Below are 12,712 nucleotides of genomic sequence, written 5' to 3' on the forward strand. Positions count from 1 at the left end.
GCACCCCTCCCCTTCACTCACCTGGCAGAGAGGTCGGGACGCCTAGCAGGAACTCCAGGTCTAAATTTCTCAGAACTGTTTCTCCTTATTGTTATGCATGCTTAGTCACTTCACTCTTGTCCAACTCTTTGTGACGCTGTGGACTGTAATCCGCCAGGCTCCTCCGTCCATGGGATTCTCCAGGCAAGAATACTGGAGTGGTTGCCATTTCTTCCTCCAGAGGCTCTTTCCCACTCAGGGACCGAACCCGCGTCTCCGGCGTCTCCTGCATTGCAGGCGGGCTCTTTAGTGCCGAGCCCCTGGGGAAGCCCAGCTTTATTGTTACACCCTGGTCCTTTTACAGTGACTTTCGTTTGTGTGCTTACCTGTCAGTCAGTCATCTGTCTAACGCTTCTCTTCTCTTTCTTTCTCTCTCTCTCTCCTTCCTTCTTTCCTTTTCCAGCCTGCAGCTCTCTGTACTGTTTTATTCTTTGGTCTCTTAACTACAGTTAACAGGTCCCTTACAGTCTCAGGAAGCCTACTCTTGAAACTCACAGCCCCCTCTGGGAACACTCGCGCCGTCTCAGAATTCCCGCTGGCCTTTGTGCTTGGCTGTGACGGCCTCTCCACATCCTCTTTGTCTTCGTTTATTTGATTACATCTGGTGGTTTAGAATACTGTGTAAATCTGTGTGTTTTATTTCTTGGATTTTTAGCTGTTTCATATCATTTACTCATTTAAGGCAAAGAAATAATTCCCAATGCGAGGATCAAACCTGGGTTTCCTGCATTGCAGGCTGACTCTTTACCGTCTGAACCACCAGGGAAGCCTAAAGAAACAATAAAATATCAGAACTTCAGGTAGAACTTAATAAATCCAAAATCGGTATTTTGATATGCCCCTATGAGGACATTATTAATGTATACATTGTAATTAATTTTATAGGAAGGTTTTCTGCATCTGCTGTTAAGCAGATTTTATGAAATGATAATGAATGCAGGTTCAAGAAATGAGAGGTCATTGAGAAAAGGTCTGGAATCAAGGCATTTCGTGTGTTTGTAGAATTTTTTTTAAAGAAATTATTTCATGTTTTGGAGCAGTGACAGTTTAAAGTTTATTAAAATGAGAAAATCTTTGATATCAAATATTATAAAACTTTTATTGATGAGGATGAAATTGAAAGTCGTTAGAGTACTTAGCTAGTAAAGATGAATAAACTATTATAAATTTATATTCTCCTACATGTTTATGCCTTTGCAAAGCATTTGGAAGGGGGGAGTGGGGTAAGAATTAAAACTAAGTAAATTGAGGTTAAGAATTTTTTACAGAAATTTAGTAAACTCCCCAGAGACTCTCCCTATAGCCGGGGCATAATTTCCCAAACCACTGAAGGCTAGGCCAGAGCAATTAATGACTCATAAAGCCAGTTGACAGCAATATTTTACTTTGCACAGCGGAATTATTTATGCTGTTTCAGCTGCTTCAACCAAGCCTTTCAGAATCATTTTGTTTGGTTTTGAGCCTGCTTTGCGCATAATAAGGATAAATAGTATTTCACTATAGTGGGGAGAAAAAAATCATCTGGTTGTCATTCTGAACTTTCCCTTGCTTATGAAAGAAAATTGTCCACTAAGTGAATGGTAATAAAAATGTGAGCGACGTAGAGTGCAGGCCTGTTGCAAAAGGAGGATGATAATTTGCGAAGCACAGAGCAGGGACGGGTTAGGGCTAGGAGGGAGGCACTGATGGAGAAACAGCTCACCCAGACTCAGAGCAGAGATCGCTGATGCAAGGTTCCTAACAGCTGGCAGAGAGACGACCGAGGAAAGGGTCCAGCTGAGTGGGATAGTGGAGTTGCATAGAAACCTAGTAGGTAATCTGGAAAGTTTGTTGTTCATATTACCGTTTTTCTATGGTTAGTCTGCAGTGTTGTTTGGGGAAATAACTCGAGGGCCCAGTGAGCTTTTTGTTCATATGTGTTCATATGTTCCAACCCTCAAGCTGGAAAAGAAGACTTCTTGAGCCAGTGGCTGGGCTGTGTGTGTGCACTCAGTCGTGTCCAGTTCTTTGCAGCCCCATGGACTGTACCCGCTGGGCTCCTCTGTCCATGGAATTTTCTGTCCATGGCAAAAATGCTGAAGTGGGTTGCCATTTCCTTCTGCAGAGGATCTTCCTGACTCATGGATCAAACCCATGTCCCGTGCATCTCCTGCATTGGCAGGTGGATTCTTTTACCACTGGGAAGCTATGGTTGGGATTCATGTGCATTTTAATGTATTTCCCAACATGTATAGGCTCTTGGGGGAAAATAGCCTATTTGATTTACTGACTCTAAATTATTAGCCTCAACATTTTTTGTCATTTTTAATACAAACTAGCACTGATTTCCCAAGCCATGGCGACTGGACCTGATCTTCTGAAACCTGACTTCGTTCACATGTGGTTCACTCCTGTCTATGAGGAATGACATCAAACCGCCTTGCTCTGGGCTGAGGGCTCTGTTAGGATTGGACTGTGGCAGTTGCAGGAGCCTCCCTCTGGGTGGCACTTGAACTTAAGGCTGTCGAATCAGACTCTGTGTGGCTGGGCTTTCTCCATGCGACCTTGGGCAGACCCTTCAACTTTCATCTTTGAAGTGGAGATCAGTCCTTACTGTGCTGAGTTACTGTGAAGACAAAATTAAAAGACGCTTGCTCCTTGGAAGGAAAGCTATGACAAACCTAGACAACATATTAAAAAGCAGAGATGTTACTTTGCCAACAAAGGTCCGTCTAGTCAAGGCTATGGTTTTTCCAGTCGTCGTGTATGGATGTGAGAGTTGGACTATAAAGAAAGTTTAGCACTGAAGAATTGATGCTTTTGAACTGTGGTGTTGGAGAAGACTCTTGAGAGTCCCTTGGACTGCAAGGAGATCCAACCAGTCCATTCTGAAGATCAGCCCTGGGTGTTCACTGGAAGGACTGATGATGAAGCTGAAACTCCAGTACTTTGGCCACCTGATGCGAAGAACTGACTCATTTGAAAAGACCCTGATGCTGGGAAAGATTGAAGGCAGAGGAGAAGGGGACGTCAGAGGATGAGATGGTTGGATGACATTACCAACGCAACGGACATGAGTTTGGGTCGGCTCCGGGAGTTGGTGATGGACAGGGAGGCCTGCTAACCCTGTCCATGGGGTTGCAAAGAGCTGGAGATGACTGAAGCGACTGAACAACAACCACAATGAAAGGCTACTTGCTATGAGGTATGTGCTGCTGCTGCTGCTAAGTCGCTTCAGTCGTGTCCGACTCTGTGCGACCCCATAGACGGCAGCCTACCAGTCTCCCCTGTCCCTGGGATTCTCCAGGCAAGAACACTGGAGTGGGTTGCCATTTCCTTCTCCAAGTGAGATGTATAGAGGTGGCTTTCTCATTTCTTCTATTTCTTATCTTGAGGAGGATCTTAGATTTAATAGGCGCCGTGTAGGCAGGTTACAGCCCCTTTGGTTAGACGTATTGACAGTTCTTTCATTTGGGCGTTGTGCAAAACCTCTGTGATGGTGGCCTTACCTGCCCAGGCTGATCTAGGGGGAAGCCCTTAAATCTCCTTTATTGCAGGGCCTGGCACAGGGCAGAGGTGCCACTCGCGGTTTGGTTCTCGTGGTCATCTTGGCTGCCCACTGCCGTCAGGACACGTCTGGTTTCTGCTCTTCATCCCTGCCCCTGTTCTGCCGTGACCTCCACAGATCCCTTGCTTGCTGGGCTTTCGTCCTGCGCCGTCCTCCCCCTGGTTTCCAGCAGAAACAGGCTTGCGGTCCAGAATGAGGAAAGAAATCAAATCCGACTTGACATTTAATCATTATCTTGTAGTTGTCCAGAGAGAGTATTTATTCGGCCTGATGCTTCAGCCGAAAGGGAATGTGTCCTCTGCAGAGTAGTCCCTGTAGGAGGAACGCCCCAGCTGGGTCGAAGGCTGGTGAGAGAGGAGGGTGGTGAAGCAGCGCCCTGTCATCCTCCCGGGAAGCACTCCCAAGGGCTGCACTCAGCGCAAGGCACAGGCTGCTGTGAACGGGACGGGCTGAGTCCCCTTCTGTGAGCCTAACAGTCAGACAGAGACTCTTCTTGGAACCTTTGCACGGCCGCCCATTTTGCTGAAGCCGGAATCTTTACCATGACCTCAAAGGAGCTGCAGGATCTCCTTACCTTTTCACTGAAGTTTTTATATTGAGATTACATTGCTTTTTTCTCGGTTAAATGCACACACACGGAAGAGCATAAAGACTAATATGAGAATTCCTGGTTGTCTAACATTCTGACCTGTGTGCGTGCTAAGTCGCTTCAGTCGTATCCAACTCTTTGCGACCTCATGGACTGTAGCCCGCCAGGCTCCTCTGCCCATGGGATTCTCCAGGCAAGAACACTGGAGTGGGTTGCCATTTCCTCCTCCAGGGCATCTTCCTGAGCCAGGGATCAAACCTGCGTCTCTTGCATCTCCTGCACTGGCAGGCGGGTTCTTGAGCACTAGTGCCATCTGGGAAGATGCAGTTCCTTCATACTTTGTATTATTATAAAGTGAATAAACATAGATACATTCCAGATTCCCTGTCTTTCCATTCCTATTTCCGTTTCCCTCCCTGCTTCCCTAGAGGCAGTCACTGGTACTAATCTGACATGATCAGCGTATGTGCTGCGCTTAGTCGCTCCGTCGTGTCCAGCTCTTTGTGACCGCATGGACTATAGCCCACCAGGCTCCTCTGTCCATGGGATTCTCCAGGCAAGAGTACTGGAGTGGGTAGCCTTTCCCTTCTCCAGGGGATCTTCCCAACCCAGGGACTGAACCCGGGTCTCCAGCATTGCAGGTGGATTCTTTACCATCTAAGCCACCTGGGACTGACCAATGTATGGTGTGTAGCTTTATTGCACATATAACTATTCATGCATAATATATGGAATCATTATGTGTGTTTGTGTTAAAATTTTTTTCATACATGATAGTATACTATATGTAAAATTTTACAGCTTGCATTTTTTGATTTATTTATTTTGGGCTTGAGTTTTTTTTTTTTTTTTTAATGAATCCAGGTTGATACATACAAATCTAGTCTAGTCATTTTAACTGCAGCTCTGAGTGGCAGGCTCTCTCTCTCTCGTGGGTTCAGGATATGTATCCCAGAGAAGGCCTTGAATTAGCCTGGCCTGGGTCACATGCCAGTCCCAGCTGCATCAGTTTGCGGGCTCAGCAGTGCAGCTTGGATGGCTGGAGCTGCAAGCACACGCCTGCAGCTCCCACCAGGATCTCATGCATCTGAAGGCTTGTTACAGGAAGAAGTGGGAAAGGATTTGGGGTGGGCAGAAGCACAGATTGCCCCGTGAGCTCCAACCTGAGCTTGGCCCGTCGGGACCTCTGGGGGCCTCCTGTGGCGCCTGAAGCCCTGCTCCGTGCCCGTGCCCTGATGATTGCTGAAACTCACGTCAGAGTGCGTTGATTGTGAAGGCCCCTGCAGAAGGAAACGGCAACACACGCCAGTATTTTTGCCTGGAGAATCCCATGGACAGAGGAGCCTGGCGGGCCACAGTCCACAGGGTCACAAAGAGTCAGACCCAGCGAAGTGACTGAACAAAGCAGCAGCGACAGACCGTGTTCTCCCTCCTCCTGTGTGCTCTCCCTGCTCCTGAGGTGCTCGCCCTCCTCCTGAGGTGCTCTCCCTCCTCCTGAGGTGCTCTCCCTGCTCCTGAGGTGCTCTCCCTGCTCCTGAGGTGCTCTCTCTCCTCCTGAGGTGCTCGCCCTCCTCCTGAGGTGCTCTCCCTCCTCCTGAGGTGCTCTCCCTGCTCCTGAGATGCTCGCCTTCCTCCTGAGGTGCTCGCCTTCCTCCTGAGGTGCTCTCCCTCCTCCTGAGGTGCTCTCCCTGCTCCTGAGGTGCTCTCCCTGCTCCTGAGGTGCTCGCCCTCCTCCTGAGGTGCTCTCCCTGCTCCTGAGGTGCTCTCCCTCCTCCTGAGGTGCTCTCCCTGCTCCTGAGGTGCTCGCCCTCCTCCTGAGGTGCTCGCCCTCCTCCTGAGGTGCTCTCCCTGTTCCTGAGGTGCTCTCCCTGCTCCTGAGGTGCTCTCCCTGCTCCTGAGGTGCTCGCCCTCCTCCTGAGGTGCTCGCCCTCCTCCTGAGGTGCTCTCCCTGTTCCTGAGGTGCTCTCCCTGCTCCTGAGATGCTCGCCTTCCTCCTGAGGTGCTCGCCTTCCTCCTGAGGTGCTCTCCCTCCTCCTGAGGTGCTCTCCCTCCTCCTGAGGTGCTCTCCCTGCTCCTGAGGTGCTCGCCCTCCTCCTGAGGTGCTCTCCCTGCTCCTGAGGTGCTCTCCCTGCTCCTGAGGTGCTCTCCCTCCTCCTGAGGTGCTCTCCCTGCTCCTGAGGTGCTCGCCCTCCTCCTAAGGTGCTCTCACTCGGCCGCCGTGCGTCTATTCTATGCCTGTCTCTCAGGAAATGGAAGGCCTGACACACCATTACGTCCTCACCACAGGTTTTCGCCTGGATGGATGAGTCCGAGTCATCCTTCCAACCTTACTTCCCGTAAATGGGTTCTGCCAGGGAATCTTGTGTGGCCGTGGCATGTTTGCACCTGCTTTGCAGGCGCATTAAATTCTGGCCTTTTTTTTCACATCATTTGATTTGCGTGGGTGACCTAGCCCTGTTTTGGATTTTCTTTTTCTTAAGGGTGAAAATTCAAGGGAAGATGAAATTGCTGAACCGTGAACTCAGACTGACTCTGTAAAATCTTTTGACTTGAGCCCTGCCAGCCCTTTTCCATCCCACAGTCCCCTAGCTTTCACAGTTCCTTTCCAACCTCAAACGTGCCATCAACAGAGTGTTTGTCATGCAGATTTACTCCTGAATACCTTTTTTAGCATCAGGAGAATGCGGGTTCTGGTGAACGGAAGATGTGTTTGGAAGTAATCACAGCAGTCACCAGTTACGGAGTGCGGGCTCTGAGCCAGCTATGTAGACGTAGGTGTCATCTTAATGCCTGTTAAACAGGTGACAAAACGGGAGTTTGGAGAACTCAGCAGGGCCCTCGGGTTCTCTCAGCTCGGGAATGGTGGAACCAGAGCCAACCCCCCTGAGAACCACGTTCTGCTGCCTTTTGTAATTACGGAAGAGTGGAGCTGGGGTTTGGTAATAGAAAAGGGCATCAGACTGATCACAGACAAGCATGGAGTTTTTGCCATAAAGCTTTGGTGAAGATAAAGAGCGTGAGGAGGTATCAGCCCAGATCCCAGAACAGTAACCCCACAGCCTTGGTGAGGCGAGAGGAGCCAAGCTTTGTGTCAGCGGTCCTGAAGCCATGTCCTTGGTGTAGATCGGCACCGTGGTTCCCAGCGTACGAGAGAGAGAAGTGCAGGGCGCCCAGAGTTGTTTCTGCCTCCAGCATGCCCTGTAGCCCTGGGACTCTGGCTATCGTGGGAGTCATTTAACTGGGGATAGTTTGAATATGTGGATAAACATTTAGACGTACAGTAAATTTCACTTAGATTACCCACACGAAGCAAAACTGACACTGTGGGAGACATGACCTGAAAAATTTACAACAGGCAGTAGTGGAATCTGATTATGTGCTGCTGTTATTATTAAACATACGTGCAAGGCCACTGAGCGTGCTTTGCTTTGTGCTGTTTTTAAATCAGTATTTACAAGGGCTTTTGTTTAAGTTCAGTCTAGATCTTAGTGTCTGTCTTCCAACCCGGTGTTTACTCTAAGGTCTTATATTATTTAGCTTTGAATTCTCTTACCATGAATGTGTTCGGGAACATGACCCCTGTAGCTGAAGGGGATTATGGGTCTCACTCCACCTGGCAGGATAACCTGTGCTCTTTGTCACCTGTCTCCTATACTAAGTTACTGTCAGCACCTTCCAGGGAGGGACACGATTTCCTCCCTTGGTAATGCTTTAATACTTTGCTCAGTTCTGTCTAAACACTCTTGGTTTAGATTTGAATAATGGTGCTAATTGCATAGCAAGTCTGTGTTCCCAAATGAGGTTATCTTGTTTCTGTCTGTGGAAAGCGGTCACAGGGCAAAGGATGCTGTGAAAACTGAACTGTGGCTTTTCTCCCCTGTAGGTCGCATCGCAGCGCATTAGCTCGGTGGACCTCTCCTGTTGTAGCTTGGAGCATCTGCCTGCCAACCTCTTCTACAGCCAAGACCTCACTCATCTCAATTTAAAACAGAACTTTCTAAGGCAGAATCCCAGTCTACCAACTGCACGGGGGCTCAGCGAACTGCAAAGGTGAGCATGCAGAAGCGGGTGGATAATTAAGAAGGGGAGGAGGTGCCAGCTTCTGATTGTTTCTTGACTATTCTTAGTGGAAAAGCTACAGCGGGGAACCTTTCTCTTTCAGAGGCTGGGTCGTAGGACTTTGGTAGTGAAGACACTGTCAGTTCTCATTCTGAGATTTTTTTCAGGGTCCCTGCCTTTCAAATGAATGATTTAGATATTCATTAACTGGATACATTTGTACAAGAAGAACGCTTCGCCTAAACCACTTGTTTTTCTTAACCAATCTACAAATGTGTCTGGGAAAAGTTAATATTTGGTGTGTTACTTCTGAACTATAGGGGTTTGGTCAGATACTTCTTTCAAAATTTACAAAAAGGTCAGTTTTTTCCATGATAAGATGTTTCCTTCGAAATCTAAGAACTAAAGTTTAAACCCATTAATACCACATCATCTGGGTGATTAGCATCTAGGTTTCAAGAGTCACATGGTAAATGAAAAGGGTCTGCTCTTTCATAACTAGAGGGCAGGGACTTTAATCTACATCTTTCTGAAACAGATTGAAGGATTTACCAAATTAATTTCATTTTCTTTCTCTTTTTTTTTTTTTGAGCAGTGATCAATCTTGATTCTGTGGTGAATAAATAAAGCCTCTGATTCTTACGTATTTGTTGCAAATATATGAGACAATTACTCCAGAAGGATATAACTTTTAAAGAAAGAACGAATAGTTCATTTGTTTGTAAATGCCTGTTAATGATCAGAGATTTAGCTATGATCATTAACCACTGTGGTTATGTGTTTATGATTTTTAACATCCAGAAAGAATATTCCATGAAGTATTAATATGAAGTTTGTGTGGATATGTTAGAGAAGGGAAGAGTGTTTCAATTGTCTTTTCAGATGATTGTGAGTATTCTTCTTTGATGTGCTCAGTCACTAAGTTGTGTCCGACTCGTCGAGACCCTGTGGATTGTCGTCCGCCAGCAAGAGCACTGGAGTGGGTTGCCGTTTCCTCTCCATGTGATCTTCCTGCCGCAGGGATTGAACCTGGGTCTCCTGCATTGCAGGCAGATTTAAGTGGTAATTTCTTACATGTGGAATTCAATGTGGAATGTAAAACCCTTTCAGTAGACTTTTAAAATTCTTTTACATTAGGATACATTGGTCTTCCTCGCACTTTGAATGGATCTTTGCCCATACATCATTTCAATGCATTAAGTATTGGTCATTTGGAAAATACTGGTTTGTTGGGATAATACAGATATTCCAAATGTTAACATTCTTCGTTATGCAGTTTCGAGGCCGTTGTTAATATCACCACTGATCTCATCAGAAAAAATCCTGAAGTATTGGGAAGTTGTCAGGCTCACTGGGGAAACGAGTTTTCCAGCATTTTAAATTTCAGTTGAAGCTTGAAGGCTCCCCTTGGCAACAAATGCTGTCAGTGAAGTGACCTTCCCACTTCACTGTGGAGAACGCATCCGCCAAGGGCCCAGGTCTGAGCACTGAGCTTGTCGGTCGTGCTTTGAACTGAAAGCGGTGTTCCGTGAACACTGTGACCGGTCTGGCTCACAACTCAGTAATCGCACAAGTGTTTTCCGTGGGTAACGGCGCGCTGAACGGGCTGAAGATGGCCGAGCGCTCTGTGTGCCCTTCACGTTGTATCACCTAGAAAGTGAAGAAGGCACACGTACGGGTCGAGATGTAATACAAATAACTTTCTTGCCTCCAAATGGGCAATTTTAAAGTAAAATTGGTGTTCTGCATTCTTTGAAAGAGTACTTTGGTTCTGATGGACTGGCCAAGAAGAGTCCCGGGATAGTGGGGACAGTCTGGTGCCTCAGTGAATTGGCTCCCTGGGCAGTAAGAGCCCAGAAAGGTGTGCTCAAGCACTTCCTTATTCTTCCCTGGAGCTTCGGTTACAGTGAAAGGGAACCACAGGGAACTTCTCAAACTTAGGTGTTTATATGCCCTATGCACTGATAATAACTATTTTTACTGACTCTCCTGTAATAGTTACTGTGATATTTTTTTTTTTTTTTTTTTTTTTTTGCTAAAGGGTAATATCATCATTTTCCGTCTATGGGGTCACACAGAGTTGGACACGACTGAAGTGACTTAGCATAGCATAGCAATATCATCATTTAGTCTGTTTGGGGCGTTTGAAATTTTTTTTTTGAAGTATTCTTGTGTATTTCCCATCAAGAATTTTGCATCATGCTATTCAATCCTGCCGTCTTAGAACAGAAAGGGTCATTACAGTTTATCCAAACCAATACTTTCATTTTAGAGACGAGGTAGAGGAAGATGTGAAATGCCAAAATCAGATTACCATTTACCTTCTGGGAGCCAGTTAAGGGGATGTGATTTGGGAATGGTTTGAAGAGGGTTTCAACTACATCCATAATGTTTATTTCTTTAAAAAAAAATTAGAGACAAATAGGCAAAATGTTCAAAATGTTAATATTTTAAAAGCTGAATAGTACATACTTGGATGATCATTATTGTTTTCTGTATTTTCCTATTTGTGTATTTCATTATAATCCAAAAATTAAAGCCTAAACAAAAAGAAAATAAAAATGCTTGTAATAGCATAGGGGAATATGATAGCCCCAAAGAGTCAGCATTTATGGACTAAATAAATAAATCTCTGGGTAGAGGGATCTTGAGGGGCACTGCCCTGCCTGTTGGTGCTTTTAGAAGCACCTGATTGATCCCCCATATCTGTTGATTCCAAATCTGTAAATAGCTTTTCAGTGCATCCACCCTTTTCCTCTGCTTCCCATCTCTCAGCACACACCCTCTCCAACCAGCTGTCACCTCTCACCTGAACTGTTGCAGCAACTGGAGAAATGGTCATCTTGCTGTCATTTTCCCACTGCGGTTCACCCTCGTTAGTTTTCTTGCCTTCTATTTTGTGCCTTTCTTGGTTTTGTTTTGCATTTTAAAAAATTTAAACTTTTGTCCCATGAAAGTAATATTTTATATAAATTTGTAAGAAATCTTGCAGTAAGACAAGACACAGGTGCTTGGAACTCCAGCCCCTCCTTACACCATATCCTGCCCCCTAGACAGCTGCTTCTGATTCTTGGGGCTCCCTGCTTGCTGTCTTCTCCATCTTCCCAGGTAGTACCTATCTGCTGCTGTTTTTGAACTTTTTGTTATTGGACCGCAGTTGACATCGCTGTGGAAAATGGTGATTTGCCTCTCCTCCCTGTCTCCAGCCACTCAGCCCAGGGCCCCGACCACTGCTCCCCTCGGCCTCTTGGTGTGGAGGTGTCCGTGTTAGGTTAAGTCGCTGCTGAAGGCTGACGTTACTTCGAGTATTCAACTGTAATTCATCCCTAAGGCACTTAAATGCGGCTGGATGGTAGCGTAGAGATGAGTGTCCTTATCCTTTTCTCTTGTGCTGTTCAGGTGACAGAACTCTAACCCTCTTCTCAACGCCCTTTTCCTGGAGACTTCTTCCTTCCTGGAGCCAGCATGGGTGCTGCTTAGGAGGTCTGGTACCCACCTGTTCTCCTGGGGGTGCCTTTGAGCGTTTTCCTGATGACGCCCTTTTCGTCTCGCTGGGGCTTTCCATATGTTGTCCTGTATCTCGTGATCCCTTCTTGGTTTACTCCTCCTTTTTAATGGAAAATCTCCTAGGATCTTCCCGAGAAAGGGGACATGGGAGACAAATTTATTACATACTTTGTGTCTCTAAAACTATTTTCTCACGTTTGATAATTTGGCTGGTCTCTGGATGGAAACACGCTTCCGTAGGGTTCTGAAGCCAGTGCGCTGTTGTTTTTTAGCTTCTACAGTTGCTGTTAAAAAGCGTTACACTCTTCTGACCCTTGTCCTTGTAGACCTTCTTTCTTCTTCTTTTTTTTTTTAAACAACCCTAAAGAGGTTTTCAGTTCAGTTCAGTTGCTCAGTCCTGTCCGACTCTTTGTGACCCCAAGAACCGCAGCACGCCAGACCTCCCTGTCCATCACCAACTCCCGGAGTCCACCCAAACTCAAGTCCATCGAGTCGATGATGCCATCCAACCATCTTATCTGTCGTCCCCTTCTCCTCCTGCCCCCTATACTTCTCAGCATCACGGTCTTTTCAAATGAGTCAGCTCTTCGCATCAGGTGGCCAAAGTATTGGAGCTTCAGCTTCAACATCAGTCCTTCCAATGAACACCCAGGACTGATCTCCTTTAGGATGGACTGGTTGGATCTCCTTGCAGTCCAAGGGACTCTCAAGAGTCTTCTCCAACATCACAGTTCAAAAGCATCAATTCTTCAGCACTCAGCTTTCTTTATAGTCCAACTCCTACATCCATACATGACCACTGGAAAAACCATAGCCTTGACTAGACGGACCTTTGTTGGCAAAGTAATGTCTCTGCTTTTTAATATGCTGTCTAGGTTGGTCATAACTTTCCTTCCCAGGAGTAAGTGTCTTTTAATTTCATGGCTGCAGTCACCATCTGCAGTGATTTTGGAGCCCAGAAACATAAAGTC

The 12,712-nt window shown here is 46.4% G+C and overlaps 1 protein-coding gene across 1 annotated transcript in view; it reads left to right on the forward strand.

The window, feature by feature from the left end:
- PHLPP1 (PH domain and leucine rich repeat protein phosphatase 1) overlaps positions 1–12,712 on the forward strand; it is a 223,235-nt gene that overhangs the window by 126,828 nt on the left and 83,695 nt on the right. The window contains exon 4 of the mRNA XM_055559318.1: positions 8,059–8,225. Coding sequence (XP_055415293.1) covers positions 8,059–8,225 — 167 coding nt within the window. The remainder of the gene's footprint in view (positions 1–8,058; positions 8,226–12,712) is intronic.

The sequence above is a fragment of the Bubalus kerabau genome, chromosome 21 (genome assembly GCF_029407905.1).
Source record: "Bubalus kerabau isolate K-KA32 ecotype Philippines breed swamp buffalo chromosome 21, PCC_UOA_SB_1v2, whole genome shotgun sequence".
NCBI classification, from domain to species: Eukaryota; Metazoa; Chordata; class Mammalia; order Artiodactyla; family Bovidae; genus Bubalus; species Bubalus kerabau.